This window comes from Pelodiscus sinensis, chromosome 7, assembly GCF_052426305.1.
Source record: "Pelodiscus sinensis isolate ZL-2025 chromosome 7, ASM5242630v1, whole genome shotgun sequence".
Lineage (NCBI taxonomy): Eukaryota > Metazoa > Chordata > Testudines > Trionychidae > Pelodiscus > Pelodiscus sinensis.
Genome location: NC_143058.1, coordinates 76,964,163 through 76,987,619, shown reverse-complemented (window position 1 = coordinate 76,987,619; position 23,457 = coordinate 76,964,163). Strand labels below are relative to the sequence as shown.

Here is a 23,457-nt window from a genome sequence, read left to right as displayed (position 1 = left end):
ATGGGGTTAACTAATGAGTTAGTGGTGGTTTTGGAGTTGGTTTTTTAAAGAAATCTTTATCTCCAGTGATTCGTAACATGGTCTGTCTTTGACTCACAAGTGTATGGGAAGGTTTCTGGGAAAACAGCTCGTATTTCCAAAATAAGGTAAAATACAATAAATCAGTTGGATCATGATTTAGAAAGAAATCTAATCCCTCTTGATGTAAGTACATGCAGACCTCTTATTTTTCACAGAAGGCATGCATATACATCAAAAGAAGAGATGTCAAGAGTATTAATTTTTTTAAAAACTATTAGTTGTTTATGATGCTTTTTGATTTAGCAAAAACCTCAGAAATGGTGTTTTTTAAAACCAACACTTTGAAATGCTTTAAGTTCTTAACCCAACTAGTGACCCAGGGCACTTTGGAAAAAAGCAAATAAAACAGTTTTAAAAACTTTTCTTTTTGCATTTGTACAATCATCTTTTGTGCTAGTAAGATGATGTATAATAAGGCTAGATAGGTCTTTTCCATTCCAAATTACTGCTATTTTTTGTTTAATTTTCAACTGGATTTCAGAAGATTTATTATATATGTGCAACATCCAAATAACAATTTTGTACACTTTATTAAGCTGTACATCTGCAAATTAAGGTGCTGGCCTGAAGATATAAGCCAGTGGTGCGCAATCTGTGGCCCATTGAAGTTCCAATTATCTACCTTCTCCCTCCCCCCCCCCCCCCCCACACCTCTCACACCCTGGGGCACTAGAGCCCTGCACTTCCTTAGGGGTTTAAGGAGTCTTATTTGTGGGTAGAGGGAAGTGACCATGGCAATCTGAGCAGTTACCCACATCACCCATATGTAAGGCCAACCCTGTCCACCCCCTGAAAAGTGATGATCCTTCTACACTATGATGTGTTTTTCACAGCCGGGAATTAGCTAACTACACTTTCATGGCCTTAGATAGTAAAATATTTTTAAAAACCAAAGTTTTAAAAAGGAAACTCAACTAAGATTAAGTAATAACAGGACTGATTAAGAGAGACAAAAAAAACCAAAAGGTTTTCACAGTTAAGGCTGAAACTCAGGATAACCCACTACCATTGCTCTCGCTACTAGAACCTTTTTCTCTGCTCTATTCAAAAGGGGGCAAATGTGAATTATTAAACAAACCATTAGGCTAAATTTTCAGATTTAACTCTAAATTTCTTTTGTTTTTGAGGTTTCATTAGTGTTTATATGGCATTAGAAAGACAATTATTTTCTTATCAACACCATACATTATTGCTGGAGTGAAAAATCTACAGTGCTCTTGTTTTGTCGAATAAAGTGGGACATGGTTTTAGAAAAACACTAATTATGCAACTTGCTACAATAAATGAGTATTTGTTGAAAACACCATTGCACTGATCTGCTTTGTATCATACTGTATTAAGCTGCTTTTGAAGTAATCTTGAAAATATATTGTATGTTTAATCCAGTGTGAATATACACAAACACAAAATACATATTTCCTACAAATTATTACTCCATTTAAACTTTAGCATAATTGTTTAATCATAGTTTTACACTTTACAATTGTGAGGAAAGGCAGGCACAGTAAGTAATGTTGATTCTACATGATACTTTATTATATTCTAGTGCACCATAATATGCATGGTATTTAGTATCACACAATATGATACAATTCAAGCTCAGTTTGTCTCCTGTAAAGTGTGACAGTGCAGTGAAGTGTAGTAAATAGGGTCCCTAAGAGCTTAATTTACATAAACACCCAATTTCTGTGACTTTACCCAACAGAAGAGTGGGTTATTTTCCTTAAAGACAGGCAGTCTCTACCTGTATTCCACAGAGAGAGTTTATGCATGCATGCTATGGGTCCGGAGCCAGAGATTTTGAAGCAGTAGTGTCTGTGGGTCAATGCATGCACCCTTGCCTTGCCTCATAGATTTGTCCAAGCTCCCAGGCAATAAAGGGCAGAGTGTAGTGACTGTCTCTCCAGTTCCTGCAAATCAAATAGATTCACAGCAGGGGGCAGCAGAGAAGAAAGTGGAATACAGGTAGGGACCACACATCTCAAAGAATTTCTAATTACAGGTAGGTAACCTGCTCTTCTTCAAGTAATGGCCCCTATTGTATTCCACTGCGTGTGAAGTTGTGAGGAGCAGGACAGAATGTCTGAATGGTGGAAAGCTGCACTGAGGCATCCATTGCAGAGCCCTGCAGGACATTATGAGCAGTGAAGGTATGTAGGGAACGTCACATGGCTGCCCTACATATATATGGAAAGGGTAGCAGAAAGAGAGTCCACAAGGCATTCCTATTAGGCCAAACAGAATTGTGTCATCTCTTGGCCCCAGAAAACAGGGCTTTTCCCTGAGGAAGTGGACATTCCCTTTCTTTTGGACTGTCTTCTGTCATTGAAGATGTTGAAATTTCCACTAAATTCCCTCACAGTCCATATTGTTATCAGTGCCTTACAGCCACCAGTGGAAGGGCACTTCATACACACATCCATTGATTACCAGGTTTCCTGATGACCTTCACACCCATAGAACACATTACCCCCACCATACGACCTCAGCCTTCTTCTCTTGATGTTAATTAAACCACCCTTCAAGCCACTGACTTAATGCTCTCTGTCCCTCCTTTCCATGAAGGTTAGGTTGCCTTCCTTGTGCCTGATCCTGCTGTTGCGCTGAGTATGCAGCCCAGAGAAAGTAGGCAGGGGAAATGGGAAACTAAAACTGGTTTGGCCAGAATAGGACAATCAGAATGACAGTGGCTCTTTCCCTTCTGATCTTGAGAAGGACTCAAGGGAGGATCAGGAGGAGGCAAAGGCATGGTTGATCTGGTCTGACCAGCAAAAGACAAGGGCATCATCTTAAGGGTGAATACCAATGCCCCCTCTTGAACAGTATAAACTGCATTTGCTGTGGGAAGCAAAGAGGTCTCTGATCAAGAGTCCCACAACTGACAAATATGTGGTTTTCTTCAGAGCTGTGAAACTCCCACTCATGAGGTGCCACAGGACTCCTCGCCGCTTTTGCAGATTCAGACTAATACGGCTACCCCTCTGATACTTGACAGTCATGATCAGCTCTGAACTTTCTGCTGAGAGAATCTGCAATCACATTATGAATCACTGGAAGATAGGTTGGTAACAAAAAGATCATAAGAACGGCCAGACTGAGTCAAATCAAAGGTCCATCTATCCCAGTGTCCTGTCCTCCAACAGTGATCAATGCCAGGTGTGCCAGAACAGGCAATCATCAAGTGATCCATCCTTTGTCGCACATTCCAAGCTTCTGGCAAACACAGGCTAGAGACACAATGCCTGCCTCTCCTGGCTGATAGCCACAAGTGGATTTATCCTCCAAGAATGTACCTAGTTCTTTTTTTAACCCTATTATAGTGTTGGCCTTCACATCTGCTGGCAAAGAGTTCCACAGGTTGACTGTGCTTTGTGTGACGAAATACTTTTTTTGTTTGTTTTAAACCTGGTGCCTATTAATACCATTTGGTTCAGTGTGTTATGAGTAAATAGCACTTCCTTATTCCCTTTCTCAGCATGTCATGATTTTATAGACCTCTATCATAACTCCGTTTACTCATCTTTTTTCCAAGCTGCTAACTACCAGTCTTATTAATCTCACCTCATATGGAAGCTGGTCCAAACCTCTAATCATTTTTGTTGCCCTTTTCTGAAGCTTTTCCACTTCCAATAATCTTTTTTAAGATGGGACGATTACTTTTGTATACAGTATTCAAGATGTGGGTGTACCATAGATGTATATAGAGCCAATATGATATTTTCAGTCTTATTATCTATTTCTTTATTAATGATTTCCCAACATTCTATTTTTTTAAACTGATGGTGTAGATTGAGGGGACGTTTTCAGAGAACTATCCAGAGTGACTCCAAGTTCTCTTTCCTGAGTGATAACAGCTAATAGACTCCCATCATTTTAAATATATAGTTGGGATGTTTTCCAATGTACATTACTTTGTATTTATCAACACTGAATGTCTCCTGCCATTTTGTTGCCTAGTCACCCAGTTCTTAGAGACACTTCTATAGCTCTTGTAGTCTGCCTGGGACCTAACTATCTTGAGTAGTTTTATACCAACTGCAAATTTTGCCACCTTATAGTTTATCCCTTTTTCCAGATCACTTCTGAAGATTCTGAATAGGACTGGTCCTAGTACATACCCCTGGCGGACACCACTGTTTACCTCCCTCTATTCTTAAAACTGGCCATTTATTCCTCCCCTTTGTTTCCTAACTTAACTAGCTTTATGAGACAACCTTCCCTCTTATCCCATGTCAGCTTCCTTTGCTTTGGTGAGGGAATTTGTCAACGATTTTTGAAAATCTAAGTACACTATATCCTCTGCATCCCCCTTAGCACATGCTTGTTGATTCCTCACAGATTTCTAGTAGATTTATGAGGCATGATTTACCTTTACAAAAACCACAATGACTCTTCTACGTGTCTGATAATTCTTTTATTTACTAGAGTTTCAACCAGTTTCCCTAGTACTGAAGTCAAGCTTACTGACCTGTTATTGCTGGGATCACCTTTGGAAACATTCATAAAAGCTAGTGCCATATTAATTATCTTTCAGTCATTAGGTACTGAAGATGACTGAAATAAGTTACAAATTACAGTTAGTAGTTCTACAATTTCAAATGTAAATTCCTTCAGAATTACTGGATGCATACCATCTGGTCCCAGTAACTTATTACTGTTTACATTTATCAATTTTTTCCAAAACCACCTCTGACACTTCGATTTGGGACAGTTGCACAGATGTGTCACCTAAAAGAATGGTTCATATTTGGGAATGTCCCTCACAATCTTAGCAATACAGGTGGACAATACACCAATATCATAGACTGCCTCCACCCATAGAGAAGTTGACCTTGTGTCCCTTTGTTCGTTGGTGTACTAGACTGCAGTGGTGTTGTCCAACATGATAAGAACATTATGGGAGCGAATGGAAGGTAGAAATGTGTGACACACTCATCATATCTCTCGAGTTCTAGCTGATGTGCATTCTGGATTCCTAAGAGTTCCACATCTCCTGCATTATGTGGTCTCCAACGTGCACTCCCCATCCTGTAAGGGATGCATCTATGATAATCATTCTACCCAGGAAGGACATAAGAAAGGGGATCCCCTTAGTGCCAATGATCTATCCACCACTGGAGGGAACAGAACACTGTGGGAGGAAGGAAGGGAGGGAGAGTGCATGACCATCAGCCTAAGATTCATGGGATGTCACAGTGGTGAGTACATTCTTTGGAGCCATATCTGTAAACAGCAGAGGTGAAGGCGAGCGAAGCTCATGTACATGCACACTGCCATGCGGCCAAGGACGGATAAGCAACTCCAGAAACTGTCCTTAGTAAATAAGCCAGGCTGTGACTGACCTGATAGAGACTCCTGTGAAGTTTAGGAACTTCATGACAATAAAAGTTCATTTTTTGACATTGACACTCACCCACAAGGTTGAAAAAAATCCAAGCTGAGAGCTGAACTTCTTCTCTAATTAATGCTGAGTCAGTCACTGAGAAATGGAAAAATAAGGACCCCAGAATGCCTGAGATGGGCTGTTATGACAAAGAAAACCTTGGTAAAGATCCAGGAAGCAGAGATGAATCCAAATAGTGGGACCCTATACTGAAAATGCTAAGGACCCACCATTAGCCTCAGGAATCTGATGTGGGTTGAATGGATGTAAAAACAGAGCTGTCGGCTACATGCCTTTTTTTAAAGAAGGTACGATGGCTGTTAAGATAATCATATGAAACTTGGCCTTATGGGTGAAACAGCTGAGATGATGTAGGTCCAGGATTGGTCTCCAGCCATCTTTTTCTTGGATACCAGGAAGTAAGTGGGAGAATGTGCTCTATTGCTCTCCTTTGCAGTAAAAAGTCTATACTTTTAAGGCCAGGATGCTATCATAAGAGTAGTCCCTGAAAAGGGATGAGTACAGGATATTTACATGAGGTAGTGTGGTGAACTTGATTGTATAATCACAGTAGCTGTCATCAAGGACTACCTGTCCATTATTATTGCACTCCAAGCTGGTAAAAAGAATGACAGATAAACCCCAAAGGAGGTGGGTTGGTTGAGGTTGGAGGCACATTCCTGGGTTTCTCACACTAATGTAATGGATGGTTCACCAAAAATGGTCCAACTGCAGCCTCATAATTACCCCTGTGAGATATTTTTTCAGAGGGAATAACCAGCCTTCTCAGGTATGACTTAGGAGGGAAAGGTCGATACTGCTTATGAAAAACGGGCTTCTCCCAAGCAGTAGAAAATGTTCACATGAGTGGGGTGAAGAACAAAATGAGGACAGAAAGCACAGATCTTAAATCTTGTCATCTTTGGCACTACCCAGCACCAGTATCTGGCTGCAGGGGACAGGAAAAAACAGATTCCCAAAGTCTAAATCCTACAAAAATTACTACTAAAAAACTTACAAACAGTAAAAACAGCAGAATAAAAACTACATACAATTTCTAAAATATTTTTCTTTTAAAAGTGCATTAGGGTATGTCTACACTGCAAAGTTAATTCGAAATACCAGCTGTTATTTTTCAAATTAACTTTAATAGTGTCTATACATACAAACCACTATTACGAAATAAATTCGAAATAGCAGAGAGCTTAATTCAAATTTGGTAAACCTCATTCTACGAGGAGTAACGCCAAATTCTAAATAGCTATTTCGAATTAAGTGCTGTGTAGACATTTAATTTGACATAGGGAACCCTGGTGGCCATTCTGGGCACAACCAGGAAAACTTTCCTCTCCCCCAGCCCCAGTGCAATTAAAGGGCTGGACACTGGCCACAGTGCCTGTGCCAGCTCCAAACCTGCCAGCCCAGAGCCAGCAGTGGCCACCTGGGCCCCTGACCCAGTGGCCCCAAAACATAAGCCAGCAAGCCACTGGAAGCCAGCCCTCCATTGCTCCCCAGGAACAGTCTGCTAGCTCCCAGGAGCCTGACAGGGGCTTAAGAAGGCGGAAGGGTGAAGATCATGGACCTTATTCAGGTTTGGGGGGGGATGCCCCCAATGTTCATGATCTCTGCACTAGATGGAGGAATGCAGCCGTCTATGGCAGAATAGCTGCCAGCCTGGCCACCAAAGGCCACATGCGAAACCAGGAGCAGGTTTGCATGAAAATCAAGTTGGTCCGGCGAGACGCCCAACCCTGGGCCCTGAGCTTCCCCTCCCCCTTCTTCTTGTTGCTTCCCCCTTCCAGCTCCCTCCTCCCCTCTCCCACCCTCTCTCTTCCCTTCTCCCACCTCCTTTTCCCAGTCTCCCCAGAAGTTCATCCCCCCCAATTTTGTTCACTAAACCCAGTTTCTATTTTTGAATATACATGTCTTTTGTTTGACATCAGGAAGGGGGGCTAGGGAGAGGTAAGTGGAAGGACATGAGGGAGGAATGGGGCACGAGCCCCTGGTGGGGAGGACTGGGGTGGCTCTGAGGGCTCCTCGGGGTGGACGTTCTCCCGCAGGGCCTCCTGGATCCTGACAGCCTCCCGAAGGACCCCCCGGGTGGCAGCCTGCAGCAAGTGCAGCCAGGCTGATGTCAACGACCCCATGAGGTGCACCAGCATGCCCAGGGGCAGCTCTGGCTCCATGTGGCCAAGTGCTGTGGTGTCCTAAGTGGGGGCACTCAGGGCACTCAAAGACAGGACTGCTTTGCTATCCCTCATCAAGGTAGACAAGCAAGCAAGGAACCCTGAAAACTGTCCACGGTGACGGTAGGGTCCCTTTAAGCACGGAGCTCAGTTAGCCCCAGGCAGCAGCCCCACACACTAAGTCCTAACCTGATGCCCTGCCAGCACTGGTTCCGGCCAGCCTTAACTTCGGTTCAGGGGCCACTCAGTGTGGATGCGCTATTTTGAAATAGCAAAACGCTATTTCGAAATAGGTTTTGTGTGTAGATGCGTTAATTCAAATTAGCTTAATTCTAATTAACTATTTCGAATTAAGTTAACTCGAATTAATGCTGTAGTGTAGACGTACCCTTAGAGATGAGAGGACACTATCAGCTCAGACTTGGACCATGAGCCTGTGAGAAGGAACTGGAGCTGCAATTGGTCTGCCCTTATCTTTATCACCCCAAAAATCAGTGACGCAAGGCCAAAGTGCATGGAAGATCAACAGACATTACTACTTTCAAACTCTCCAGCTCCAGACAGATGGTATACATGTGCAAATTCTCTGTGGAATTCAATAGGGACCATCACTCAAAGAAAAACAGTGCAATATATAGGGTGCCCATATTATAGCAACATTAACTGAGTGTGTTGCTACACCAATTAATCCAATGGAGCTTGGATTCATCCTATCTAAGGTTCTGGCACAACTACTGGATTTTGTATCATTACCTTCTGTTCACACTCTTTCCTCAGCCTGTTCCCAGATAGTGAGCTAACTCCTAGTAAAACAAGACAGACTCCCAATACAGGTATACTAGAAATTCTTCTAGATGGCCATTTCACAGTGTCGAGGAGACCCTTATCTCCCAGCTCCTTACTTTGGAAGAAGCTAGTTCTGGCTTCTTTGGAAAAGACCCAACCGTGCCTTTCTGCCTCTTTTCAGTAATCCTGGAAATGACTGAAGAGTTTAAAAATGTCCTCCTAGGTTTCCTCCTCGCTTTTAGGTTTTTAGCATCAAGTTTTTCCTTTTTTAGGTACTTTCCCAAAGTAGAATTCCTTGTCTGGTGTGCATGGATGGGGAAGATAGAAGATTTTTGGGCACAAGCGGAGTGCTTCCTTCTTATCTGCTCTTTTTTTTTCTTTTTAATTCTGGATACTTGTTTGCATGGGGCAGCTCTACTTCCTCTCCTCACAAGGCCATGTTTGACAGACATGGGTCCCAAAGCCTTTCTGGAAAAACCTGGTTCTCTACTAGTGCCTTCTTTCTTCTTCCACATTGTCTTTGGATTCTCCCTCTCCAACCGCTCTTTCCTGATTGACTTCAATGGTGTTTTGGCAACCCTGCTATTAATTGGGGTTAATCTAACATCATCTTCTATCTGAGACTGATAGGGATTGAAAGGTGAAATGACTAAGTGTTTACAGGACTTCTCTGAGTGACCAAATACCTGAAAACCAGACCTTTCTATAGTCGTGGAAGACACATCTGTCCTCAAACTTGAGTTCATACCATTCCCTTTACTTGGATCTGACAGGAAAGCCACTGAAGATGAACTATAGAAGTCTGGCCAATTGAAGGATTTAGATGGTGTACATTCTTTGAGCATATCAGATAGTTTCTTCGTGTTTGCATCAAGGCTTTGGCTCCTGAATAGTTGTCGAACATGGGAGGGCTTTGGGGCTTTTTCTCTAACTGTGCTCTTGGGAGGTGTTTTCAGAATTCGATTTGTCAGTGGATCATAATACTTAAGAGAACATTGTTTGTATATGTACCTTACGGAATCCTTGCTCTCTGTGGAGTTGTGATTTCTCTTCATTTTGGGAACATCTAAGGATTTGCCTTTGTATTGTTTAATTTCTGGACATGAAAGGACATATACCACTGTCTTGGGCTGCAGAGGGCTCATAATTTTGGTATATGCTTCTGGAAGCTTCAGGGCACATAGTCTAGTTTTCATGTTTGAAATTCTTTCACACTCTGACCAAATAGCATTTTCTTTCTGATTTGGTGGATCGGACTCCTTTCTAATGGTTTTTCTTTTTATTACTGGATAGCTCACTAAACTGGTTTGGGTTCCATGGCTGACTTTGACCACTTGGCATCTTGAAGCAAGGCGCCACGTTCTCTTTCTAGGCATCTGAAGTGTCTGTGTGTTGCATAGTGTATCTGAGGCCAACAGGTTATCAAAATCAGAACCACCACTTGTAGCATCATTAAATTCTGGTAATGCTTCAACTGAAACAGTTTCTCTTCTGTTATCAATAACAATGTCACATTTTTTTTCATCTTTCTGCTTCTTTCTTCTCATTCTCTTCCCTGTACAGTTGGCTGATGGTTCACTATTGAAGTGACAATGGAAGCGCCCTTCCTTGAAATCACGCACAAGTGCTTCAATTTTTATATCATCTTCATGCATTATCTGGGACCACGTCTTTCCCACAAAGGAAGGAGGCACATGAGGCAGAGCTGGAAGAACTGGTTCCTCATTATGAATTATTGTATCCTGTTTTGCTGCTTCTGCTTGTTCCACGGAACCACCTTTTAGAACAGAATTAAGCTGGGTTCCATAGTTCCTATCTTCCAGGTTTACCTGGACCTCTTTTAGGAATTCTATATCTTTTATAATTACCTTTGGTACACCTGCCCCTAAGCAAACAGGTGCTTCACAATCAAAACTCATTTCTGAGCCTCCTAAGCTACTGTGATCCAGAAATGATGGAATATTTAAATAGGAATTACTCTCTTCATCTTTGCAAGACAACTCTTTAGGTAGAGTTCCATGACAGCACTTCCAAATGACTTCTTCAATTATCTCATCTACTGAAGTTTCATCACCTCTGTTTACCTTGATGTCTTTGTAGCTTGTTAATTGTGGGGATGCCCCAAAACTTAGTGAGCTGCTAGTACCCACAAGGTCCCTGAGACAGAAGTCAGACACCAAAGTTTCATCCTGAGATTGCAAATCATCTAGTTTTAAAAAAGATTGACCTGAGATAATATATGGAGAGTTGCCTTGGCCGCAGGTAGGACTCTGATGTGAAAATGAAGCGGTCCTTAGGTGGACTGGATTCGCATTTGTGTTTAATAATCCCCCCTTATGGCATACATCTTTCTGCATGTGATCATGTCTGCTATTCGAAATCAAATTTGATGTTCCTGAGTACCTAATATTTTTTGCAATTACAGGGTTAACAGGAGACCTGTGATATAAAGGGGTAGTAGGCAAATGGTGGGATACTGGGCTCATAGCTGTAAACTGGCCACTATGGCTACTATTTGCAATTTGAGCACCATCAGTTAGTCTATGATTTTTCACACTGTTACAGATGTCCAAAGTTTGCTGGGATATTTCTAAGATGTGTTCCTGTCCCCTCTTTAGTTTTTGGATAAATGTCTCTGGCACAGAAATCAACTTTATGCCCTCCTGAGATCTGCAAGGAGAAGGGGAGCATGATTTAACAATGGATTCACTGTCTGTGCCAGGTATCTCCCGTCTGCTTCTTACCACCTTTTTCTCCTTCTCTTCTGGAAGCAGGAAAACATCCCGGGGAGCCATTGGAGAGATGGGAAATGGCATGTCATCGTATGTTGGTCTGGAAAAAAAAACTGTGTAAATGTTGCAAATACATGTCAAGCTTTTTGAACAAAGGAATTGAGTTCCTTAATCATTATTAAGTATAGTGCATTATGACTAAGAACAAACTCAAATAACTAACTACATTAATTTGCAAAGCAAAGCTTCAATAAAAGAAAGAAAACAATGTTCCATAAAGCACCCCAAAAAAGAAGACAAACTGGGCATTTATCTGATTCCATAAAAGATCAGGTAGATATTATTCTTAACATCTCATAGCAGGGAGCTTTTCAGAATAGCTAAAAACATTTCTATACATGGTATTAGGGAAAAGAACAGAAAATGTCTCTTCTTTTGATCCCGTTGATTTATAAAAAACAATTAAGTTATTTTATAATGTACACTATATAAATTTATAGCAAACAAGCGCCTCTACAGTGCTTAATAAGCATCTTTGTACATAAACTCTCTTCTTTTAAAGAGTAGTGCTCTGAAAAATGACTCTGCAAAGAAGGCATGATGGGGTTCCATGGTTACTGCAGCATACTGATTTGCCAGGTCTGCAAACTCAGACTGATCTCTACAAAACAGCCTAGGATGTGTCTGATATATGCTTCACTACCAAGAAGAAATATTCTGCAAACCAAATGCTGACCTGAGTTCAGTTAATGCAATGGCATATTATTACATGAACTGCAATCAACACATATACAAAGTCCTAACTTTTGACTTGTACTAAAAATAAGTCTTCATTCCTTTTAGCCTTGCAGAACCAAACACAGATAAATAGAGAGGAAGGGTTGGATTCTATTTCTTCTTATGCATCACTATAGCTGTTTGCTAAGGTCAACTCAGTTCACATTTGTGCAAATCATTTAAGGCAACAGGATTGCAGGGAGGAACTGAGCACAGATGTAAGTTAGGTCCTGACCCTGCAAAGACATACACATGCTTAATTTTATGCATCATGAATATTTAATTCCAATGGAAATACTCATGTGCACAAAGTTAAGCACATGTGTAAATTTCTTTATGATGCCTGAGCCACAAAATAATCCAACGACCTTTTTGCTCTATTGTTTGCAGTACTAACAGAGTAAAATATAATGCATGCACTTTCAGTTACACTATTTCCTTGGCTACACATGCTCAACTTCCACTGGCTTTCATGAGAGTTAAAGCTACTAACAGTTGAAGTGAAGTCAGTGGAACTACTCACAGTTAAATGTACAGGATTGAGGTCATAGTTATCAAAGTCAGCAGATATAACACAATGTGTAGAGGGAGCCAATCTGTGGAGTAAGGAGCAAGCATTTCTACCTATCCACTTTTCATTGTAGAATCTCACCATAAGAATTTACACCAATACAGATATTAAAATGTGTGCTGAATGAAAGCTGGCAGACAAATTCTCAGCATGGAAGAACTAATGCCTTCAATAGTAAAACATTTGGTTTGGCTATTTTTTCAAAATTACAATTTTATGTAACAATCAAAATATTTGTATAGCCCAAAGGTGTTCCAATTTTGAAACTAAAAAAGTACATGGCATTAATTCATTAAAAGTCATATTATCCTGTTTAGACACGTGCAATTTCTTTAAGCATTTATAAAGATTTTAACATGTATAGTAGTAGAGATTAGGAATGTGACCATATAATCATGTAATGGTTAACCAATAAGCCCAGGCTTATCAGTTAATGTTCACAGTTAAACGCAGGCTCCTGTCCTGCTCCTCTGTATCAGGAGCAGCGGTGCAGGTTGGCAACCAACTCGAGAGCAGCACACACTGGCTCCCAGAAAGCTGGCTGCAGATGTGTGTAACCATTACACATTTACACAATTACCCGCATTTTAACTCCCTAGTGGAGATACACCTCAAAGACAGGTGTATATACTTCTCATGAATCATTTTATTTAACAATGTTTTTTTTTTTTTTTTTAAAACCTACTTTTAAAATACTAAATATGGATCCTTAATTTTTTACAACAGCAAAGTCTAAAGTTTTGACCAAATTAAGTAATGCATTTGGCCCTTACATGGCGGTCAGCTAGGCCTACTACTAACAAAGGTGTATGTCCAAAAGCAGCAAAATTATAGTACTGAAATACATATCTACCTGGGACACAGAAGAAGATCTAAAGGAACTGGTAATACCCACCAGTTAAGTAATACATATTAATTTGTACTATGCAAAGAGCCTATTTGGAAGGGAGGTAGGCTAGTGTGGAGAGACATATCCATGCAGGTCCGGCCAGATTGAAAACATACCACACTATTATCCTGTAATTTGTACAGTGGGGGGAGGTTATTTCCATTCCTGGAACAGATAACATTTACCATATCAGCTAAGAAATTTGAATACTTGCTTTTCAGGTAAAATATGTCAAATTACATGAACTATTTGTCTGGTTAGTCATAAAAATATGTAAACAGTATATGAAAATGAGGCTACTTTTGACCTAAAGGAATTCATGTTCTTCTAATGTATTTTTCATATCATTTTAACAGTGTGAATAGTTAATCTTGCATATTAATTTAGGTTTCTAAGGGTATGTCTACACTATAGGACTAATTCAAACTAACTTAATTCGAATTAGTTAATTCGAACTAAGCTAATTTGAACTAGTGCATCTAGACCTAAAAACTAGTTCTAATTAGCATTTTGCTAATTCGAACTAGCATGTCCACATTGAGTGGACCCTGAACCGAGGTTAAGGATGACCGGAAGCAGTGCCGGCAGGGCATCAGATTAGGACTTAGAGCGTGGAGCTGCCGTCTCAGGCTAGCCGAGGGCTGTGCTTAAAGGGACCCGACTTTTTCGACAGATCCTGTAAACCTCCTTGCAGGAGGCTTTCTTTTTCAACAGATCCCCCTCTAGACTGCTGCTTTTTGCTGACAAAGTGCTGAGTTGGCAAAAACTGTGGCCATTTTTATGCAAATTAAGCACGGGATATTGCCGACAGAGGGATGCAGTCTAGACATACCCACAGTGTTTAACAGGACTCAGACCTATCCAACCAATCAGGTAGAACTGTTTATAAAATTTTATTTTGAGGACAGAAAAAACAGAAAAGACAATCTCCCTGTTCCTTCACTAAGCTGCAGGAAAGCTTAATGTGATGTTGCAGCACAGCAACTAAAGTAGCCTGTGGTCATCAAGCACTTGGGCAGAGGAAGCAAACAATTTTACTCGTGTCTTTAAACAGCTAGACAGGAATAAAAGGAATGCAAGTGTGTGTTCATATACATACACATACGTACACAGGAACTGTATCTGTATACATGTATGCACACATGCACAAGTAATAAATAAATGTTGTTTTTCAAATAAACATTCAAGGGCTTTAAATATAAGCAAAGAGTTACTTGTATTATGTCAATATCATTTCTTTATTCTAAGCTATCCCTCCCATATAGGAGTCTTATTTACACATGAGGTAACCAATTTCAAACCACAATTTAGTGCTCTAGAACATGGAACATCAGCTGTTTAGAGAATACTATGAAATGTTATAGATTTGTCGCAGCATCCCACAGTACAGGGATTAGTGTATTATTCCTTTGAAAGAAAAGACTGTCAATAGTGTGGAACACTCTTCAGAAATATTCCTCCTGTATAGGCAATAGGAGACTATCATACTGGCTAAAGCACAAAGAAATAAAACACTTCCACTGTTTCAGTTGCCAGGGTGAAATACTATTTTAGTCTTTAATCATTAGGGTGACCTACTCACTGTTCCTTGACTGTCACAAGTGGGTGACTGAGATTACACTAACACATAAAATACGTTTGTTTTACCCCCAGAAGTTGATTGTTATGGAAGCACTGGTAGTATTTTCACAGTTAAGGTTCAGTCAGTATACTAGCTGACCTTGGCCATTAACTTGCAAAATTAGAATTTAGCAGGTTTTATCTTTAGAGTCCTGTATGTATACAAAATTTGTATCCACATCTAATCTGCAAATATGGTCCACTGGTATAAAGCAGATATCGGAATCAGCTGCTGAAAGGGAACATGACACATCTAGTTAATGTGTTCCATGAGACACACACAAACACACCATATATGTCTCACACATACTCAGATATTTTGTAGCTGTGTAACATGTTATCTGCATTTGGCATGTTTCTCTCTAAGGCTACATCTACACTGCAAACTTATTTTGAAATAACTCGAAATAACTCACTCGGCTTTTTGTGCTGTCTACACAGCAGGCAGTCGAAGGAAGAACACTTTCCTTCAACTTCCCTTACTCTTTGTGAAACGAGGGTTACAGAAGTTGGAGTAAGAAACCATTATTTTGAAATTATTTCACACACTGTTATATCAAAATCATAGAATCATAGAAAATAGAATCATGAAAATAATTCATGTTAATAATTTTGAAATAATAGGCTTCTTATTCTGACTTCTGTAACCCTCATTTCACAAGGAGTAAGGAAAGTCAAAGGAAGAGTGTTCTTTCCTATGACTTCCTACTATGTAGACAGTGCCAAAAGCCAAGTTAAGGTACTTTGACTTCAGCTACACAATTAATGTAGCTGAAGTTGCAAATCTTAACTCGACTTGAGCCTGCAGGGTAGGTGTACCCTAAGAGAACCGACAGCACATACATATATTAAATATATGTTTGCTGTCTGAGTTAGCATATGTGTATTCATGTCTGTGTATTATTCACATGTATATGACATAAAAAAATTACAAGGAAGGAAAGAGTAGCTTCAAGAGAATATTTTAACCAGAGAGAAATCCTTCAGATTTGTAAATCTAACCCTAGTGAAACTTATAAACAGGAACAGCAGGCAATATATGAGAAGGAAATTAAAAAGGACAAAAAGAATTTTGAAGAGTAAATAGCTGAAGCTGTAAAAATATACAAGAGAGTCTTTAAGTATATCAGAAGCTGGAAACCTGCAGAAGAGTTGGTGCCGTGAAAAGCCAAGACCAAGGAAGAAGTTAAACAAAGCCCACGGCAAAGCCCATGGAAGTAGCAATGATGGCTATGAATAGGCAGATCTTGCCTACTCACTACAGGGTCCCTGGACTGGAACCAAGAAGTGGGGAACTTGGGTTTCCTTACTAGTTATCAGGGAAAGGTGGCATGATGCAAGGATATAAGGACATTCAAAACCATGAGCCTAGAGAGCACTAGTCCTATAGGACCCAGGGACAAAGCCGAAGACTTTTTATAAGGGTACTGGACTGTTTATTTGTTGGAATCTTATCTCAGAAGGGATGGATCTGAACGTAACCTGACTAGAGGGTTGAATTATAAGGCAAGAGACCACCATCAGCAGGAGGTGCCAAATGGTGACCAAGCCTGCTATGCTATTTGCAGCTGCCAGGGGCACACCGAATGCTGAATACACCATTTCACAATTCACAATACTAGAGAAGACTGTGAGGAACTTACTTAAACTAATGGGCATCCAAATGGCAAATGAAGTTCAATTTTGATAAATTCAAAGTAATGCAAATTGGAAAAAATTAACTGCCCACACACAACAAGATTTTAAGTGAAAGTTATTAGCTCACAAGAGAGACCTGAGCATGACTATAGAAAAGTCAATGAAGTGCTTCACTCAACACATAGATACAGTCACACAGAACTAGAGTGTTAGGATGCAAATGAAACAGGTCTGAGTACAATACAGAAAATATTATAATGCTATTGTATGAATCAATGAGAAAGCCTCATCTAGATCACTGAGACTGGCCATCCCATCACAAAAAGGATATTGGAAAATTCAGTAGGATTCAGTTCAGGGTGATGAGGATGACTGAGGACGTGAAAACCTCAAATTAAGAGCGAATGGAAAAGTTGGGATCATTTACTTTAGAAAGGAAAACTGCCACAGAGCTTAAGAACTAGAGGATAGAAAATGAAAAGGGCAGAAAATTAAAAAATGAAAAATAATGCATATTTATGACAATGCAATTCACTGCCACAAAGACACTAAAGCCAAGACCTTAGAAAGGTTCAAAAGAAGACTGGATATTTGTATGAATATTGAGAATATTCAAAAGTATTATAATTAAATGCAAAGTTTCACTGCTATATTAAAAGATGGTTTGTAGAGTGACCATAATTCAAAACTCATCCTAAGATCCAAAAGCCATTTTCAATTTTTCCTTCTTGCTCATCAGCAACAGCAGCAGCAATACAAGTTCTGCAAGCCCAAGGAGGTGCCAGAAATATCCATGCAACCACATTATTTTCATACTGTGCTTTCATTGTTGGCTATACAAGATGAATGTCTTTACTGGGTTTGTATGCGTGTAACGGACTGGAAATTGGTAAACAATTTTGGTTCATTTCAAGGAATGCATCCACCTCTGATTTTAAAATTTTGAATCTTCTTTTTTTACATAGTCACTTTGAAAACCACAACTGTACTTAAAGAAGTGTACTTATTTTTTTTCCTTCTCTGGGTTTCCACACCAACACCATCTATATATGGGGATGTTTTCTTCCATCGCCACTCAACTACGTTTTCTGTTATTTCTCCCATCCCACTCTTTGTGTCTGCAATGTAATAGTACCTGCTTCTTTCCAGCAAGTACATTTTGTTTCCTAACATTTTCATCAGCATTTTCATCAGCTCAAACACATCTGTTCAAGTGTTACCTTAAAGTTTTTTGCTTATTTTTTTCATGAGCAAATGGGAAGTGCTTTTAAGCTAGAACAAGGACTGGTACTTTTTATTTATGCTGATGTGTGCATGTCCCAATTAATTTGATGGGGACATGCCTGAAAACATGATCGGCCATATCTTCTTTTAAGATCAACTTGACCAATTCCTGACAAGACAATCTGATTCCCCCACCAGCTCTATTCTAGCATTTCATCAGAATGTATTTTTGGAGACATACAACCTTCACTACAAAAGAAATGTGTCTTGAGGAACAGCAGAGAGGTTGGCATCACAATGCTGGCTCTCTGGAATGTAGAAAAGTGAGTGACAAAGTACAGTATCATTGATTTTCTTATACTGTGCCCAACACTGTGGTATCTGAGGATACATCCACTGCACAGCTATTTCGAAATAAGCTATTCCGGAATAATTATTCCAAAATAGCTTATTTTGAAATAGCACATCTACACTGCAGGGAAGCTTCAAAATTAGTCTGAGGCAGGCTTCCCTAATGTAGACGTGCTATCTTGATTTAAAGCCTCAGGAGGCCCTGGGGAAGAATAACTTAGAATGGCCCTGTTGAGGGGCTATTTTGAAATAGCAGTAGCGGACCGTCTACACACACCTCATTTCAAAGTTGCTATTTCAGAATAGGCATTATTCCTTGTAGAATGAGGTTTACAGATTTCGGAATAAGCCGTCCGTTATTTCAAAATTATTTTGAATGGCTATGTAGACACTCACATTGTTATTTCAAAATAATGCTAGTTATCTCAAAATAACAGTGCAGGGTAGACGCACCTTGAGCACCTACTGAACACTAAATCAGGAGCGAAGCCTGCTTTCCTTTCAGCTGACCAGTCTAATAATCTTACACAAGATACCTAATAGTTAAAAGTTGTTACAGCAATTTACACACACACACACACACACACACACACACACACACACACACACACACACACACACTCCCTTATGAAAGAATGGTACTATACAAAACTTAAACAAATTATGGAAATGCAACCTAGATGGAGCTACCTAGATGAGTGTAAAACTGATTGCACAGAGTTGCCAGAGAAAAGTTATCAATGATTCCCAGTCATATTGGAAGAGCATAATGAACGAGGTATTCCACGAGGAATACCACCTAATTCGATTTAGGGCTTTATTCTGGAATCCTGTTTCACTGCCGCATGTAGACGAGGGCAGTTACTTCGGGCTAGTCAATTTCTAAAATGGCGACCAGTGGGGAACATGCAAATCAAGCCCGGGCTTGATTTGCAATTCCGGTCGCCTTCATTAGTCTCCCTAGATTGATCTAGGGGGCTAGTGTAGATGTACCCTCACTGTAGAAGCTGCAGGCCAGGTAAGAGGCATCTCTCTGCTGGCTGTAATAGCTCTGGGGAGGTTAGACTGCACTGAGAGATGGGTATCTTTCTCCCCGCTCCAGCAGGTCTGTGTTGCTGGGAATAGCTGGAGAAAAACTTTAAGAAGATGACTCTCCCCCAGCTGCAGAAGCTCCATACTAGGGCTAGGTGTGCCTCTTTCTCAGCTGCAGCAGCTCCCTGCTGGAATTAGAAGAGCTCCTCTCCACTAGCTTTGGCAGCTACTTCCCAGGAGGGAGCTAATATGACCGGGGGAGAGGTACACTACCCCAGCCCCAGGCAAGAGCTGCCATGGCCGTGGGAGTGATGCTCCTCCAGCTTCAGCAGGGATCTGCCGTGGCCAGGGAAAGGCATCTCTTTCCGGGCTGCAGCGGCTCTGCATGTGGCAGCCCTAAGCCAATGGGCAGGGCTTAGTAGGCAGCTGTGTGGCCACTTAGCTTAGAGGAACTTTGCCCATTACCCTGAAAGTTCATATATTCAGGTAACACTGACATGCAAAAATTCAGTCTATGTAATTCACAAAGTACCTTTATCATAGTCAACGCGACATATATCTGAACTCTTTCAATACATGCATTAAAAATTTACTGTGATTCTAGTTTGTACACAGTTGATGTGCATGAGGTAAGAGTTTATGAATATCTGTTAGTTTAATATGTTGCTTGCTTTCAATTTATATCACATGCACAGGGTGGATAGATTTAAATCCAGGCAATTTAAATCTTAGATTTAAATCACTATTTAAAATAATCAAGAGAAAATCATTCATTTAACTAGTTTCCCACTGATACTTCTTAAACAGCATTTTACAAAATCTAGGAGGGAATACTTCGTGTAACATTTTAGATAAAAAAAAGTTATTAATTTAGAAAATGAGTGGAAATCATTAGCCAGGCACCATGAAACAGAGTTCCTTCAATTGGTAAGACAACTTTTCACAGCAGTAGCTTCCTCTGCAGTCACAGAGCAAATATTTTCTTTGTTTGGTATTATTCACTCAAGGCTAAGAGTACATAATACTCATTATCTGTTTCAAGCTGCAGATGCAGCAACAGTGTGTTAGGGATGGAATGAACTAAATCACACACACAAACATAACTGCACTTATTAAACTAAATCTTAAATGTTGCATGAACATTTCACATCTGCAATTGTAGCAGTCTCCTGAATTGTCGACTGGTGGCTGTCAAACTTTTTTTTGTTTAATTTTCAAATTTTATTAACTCTAACAGCCAACTCCTCAGAACACTAAATGTACAGTGCTCTTAAAACTTCTACAACTAGCTCTCATCTTTCCCACTCCCACTGTCATTTTGATTTATAGACTGAAATAGAAATATGAGTTTTCCTGTTTTTTCAACTCCCAGTCCACTTCTTAGCCTAAAGTGAATTATACCAAACCAAGAAAATATTCTCTCTGTGACTGCAAAGGAAGCTTCCTTTCAAGGTGTCAAGCTAATGATTTTCCATCAATTCAGGGGAATGACTTTGCTTCAAACATCACCAGTAAACATGTACTGATTAAATGGTTATTGCTCCTGCCCTGAAATTTATTATGACTGGCATAACTAATGAGTGATTTTGAGATGCCTATGCCATGGCAATGTCATCTTCTTCAGAAGTTAGGCATCTAACTTTATATCTGGGGTCAAGAATGTTCATAAGAAAAAGAGGTGGAGTTAATACTTGATCCATTCACTTCTTTATTGCCTGCAGTTCATCTTTCTGATGAAGCATTTTTTCAAGTAATATGTCTTGAAGTACCTTCCAAATTTCCACAACATCAGCAATGCAGCAGCAACTTCTCTGAAGTTTGTTTAAGCCTATGAATATAAGCTTCCGTATACTAAGCATGTCCTCTACATTCCTTGTTAATCCAATGTTCAATACTTTGGATGAGACACTTCCATTTATTTTATCATGATTTGCTTCAGAGTTTTATGAGAATAGACCAATTCTTAACAAAGTGTTCAAAACAATCAACCACAGAATTCCCTCAACCATCTTGAGGGAGAATTATTTTGGATCCTTTTCAGTGAAATTGAAGTAATATAGCTGTTACAGAAGTATTTAGCAATTTCAACAACATTTTATTTTATTTGCAGAGAAGACATATACTAAACTAAGTCTTTAGCTAAAAAATTCACTAACTGGGCACTGGAGCCATATGTTATTAAGGAACATCTTTCCGTTTCTTCTTCTAAGTATTGTCTCATATTTGCAGCACTGTCTGTGACAAAACTGTACACATGACAGTTGAATTTTTGTTCACAATTTATTACAGCTTTCACTGCCACTTCTTTTAATATTCTGTTGTGTGGGCTTTTCCAGATGTAGCTATTGTTTCTGAAAGATACGAAACTCCATTTTCTGTTGTAACAAAGGCATATATTTCCAATTCTGCGAACAGGAGCAGCAAACAGGGAGTTTTGAGAGGGAGTTTTCCAGGTAAAGGAGGAGTAAATACAGGACCCTTTAGGTAAGTGGCTGTCTGTAATGTGTATTTGTGTGTGGGGTGGTTACTTGCTGTGTGCTGAGCTTGTGTTTGGTTGGTTGGCTGGTTTGTTTGAAGGAGTGTGTGCTGTTGCTGGCAGCTGGAATCTGTGAGCTTCTAAAGATTTGAAATCTAGAAGTCTCTGTTAATTGGCTGAGCCTTAGTCAGGTGGTGGTGCTACCAGGCAGGCCAGGGCTTTATAAAGCTGAGAGAGTCAGCGACCAGGGAGCTTGCGAACAGGGAGTCTGGAAGGGGAGTGAGACGGGGCCAAGGTACTCTTGCCAGTCTTTATAGTTTAGTTTAAAGGTTTGAATAAAAATGTCCTGTTTTAACTAGAAACCTTATCGATCAAATTTATTCATAGGAATAATGCAGACAGAAGCCTAGCAGCAGACTGGGGGCTATTCTGTTTATTGCATCAAGTGTAAAATGTATGATTACCTGCCCTGTGGGCAGGTGGTGTATGTGTGCACCTGTTGAAAGGAGCTCCTGACCCTCAGAGACCGAGTTCAGGCTTTGGAGGCCAGGGTGGCTGAACTGGAGGTGCTAAGGGAGGCAGAGAGCTATGCTGATGAGACTTTCCGGGACACTGTAGTACTGTCCCATCTCCAGTCTGAGAGCCCCAGTGCTCTTAAGGAAGATGAAAGTATCAAGGGAACAGAACATTCAATGGGAGCAGAGGGAAACCATCCCGTAGTTGGGACCCTCTTTCCAAAGGAAGTTGCGGTATCCTCTCGCACTGAGGATACCTCCGAGGGGAGGGAACGCCAGTTGTTAGGAAGAGGCAGGTGTTAGTAGTGGGTGATTTGATTGTTAGAAACATAGATAGTTGGGTCTGATGACCAGGAGAACTGTATGGTCACTTGCCTGCCTGGTGCGAAGGTTGCAGATCTCTCGAGGCATCTAGATAGACTTATGTGTAGTGCTGGGTAGGAGCCGGTGGTCGTGGTACATGTAGGTACCAATGACGTAGGGAAGGGTAGGAGAGATGTCCTGGAGGCCAAATTTAGGTTGCTAGGAAAGAGACTGAAATCCAGGACCTCTATGGTGGCATTCTCGGAAATGCTTCCAATTCCACGCGCAGGGCCAGGTAGGCAGGCAGGGCTTCGGAGTCTCAATGTGTGGATGGGACGATGGTGCAGGAAGGAGGGGTTTAGATTTATTAAGAACTGGGGATACCTTTGGGAGAGGGGGAGCCTATACAGGAAGGATGGGCTCAACCTAAACCAGGGTGGAACCAGACTGCTGGCACTAAACATTAATAAGGCCGTAGAGCAGTTTTTAAAATAAGAGGTGGGGGAAAGCCGATTGGTGCGGAGATGCACATAATTAGATGGGAGACTTCTCTTAGAGGAGAATCTACTGATAGAGATTCTCTAGGCTGTAGTCAGAAAGAGAGGAGGAGAGAGGACAAACAAGGGGCCAGAGCAGACAAACAACCGCATACAAAGGAATCCAATGCATCAGGGAAGAGCAGACAAATAAACAGTGGCAATTTTTTAAAGTGCTTCTACACAAATGCTAGAAATCTGACTAATAAAATGGGTGAACTAGAGTACCTCGTATTAAATGAGGAGATTGACATAATAGGCATAATTGAAACCTGGTGGAATGAGGAAAATCTGTGGGACACAATCATACCGGAATATAAAATATATCAGAAGGATAGAGCAGGCCGTGTGGGTGGC

The 23,457-nt window shown here is 40.5% G+C and overlaps 1 protein-coding gene across 2 annotated transcripts in view; it reads right to left on the bottom strand.

Moving 5' to 3' along the window:
- Nucleotides 1-8,368: 8,368 nt before the first annotated feature.
- ZDBF2 (zinc finger DBF-type containing 2) overlaps nucleotides 8,369-23,457 on the bottom strand; it is a 30,100-nt gene continuing 15,011 nt past the window's right edge. Inside the window, exons 2-3 of one of the 2 annotated variants that reach the window (XM_075934338.2) lie at nucleotides 12,469-12,541; nucleotides 8,369-11,268 (exon numbers count right to left, since the gene is read on the bottom strand). In XM_075934338.2, coding sequence (XP_075790453.2) covers nucleotides 8,514-11,252 — 2,739 coding nt within the window. In that variant the 5' untranslated portion in view covers nucleotides 11,253-11,268; nucleotides 12,469-12,541 and the 3' untranslated portion in view covers nucleotides 8,369-8,513. The remainder of the gene's footprint in view (nucleotides 11,269-12,468; nucleotides 12,542-23,457) is intronic. The other variant, XM_075934335.2, reaches the window with a different exon arrangement.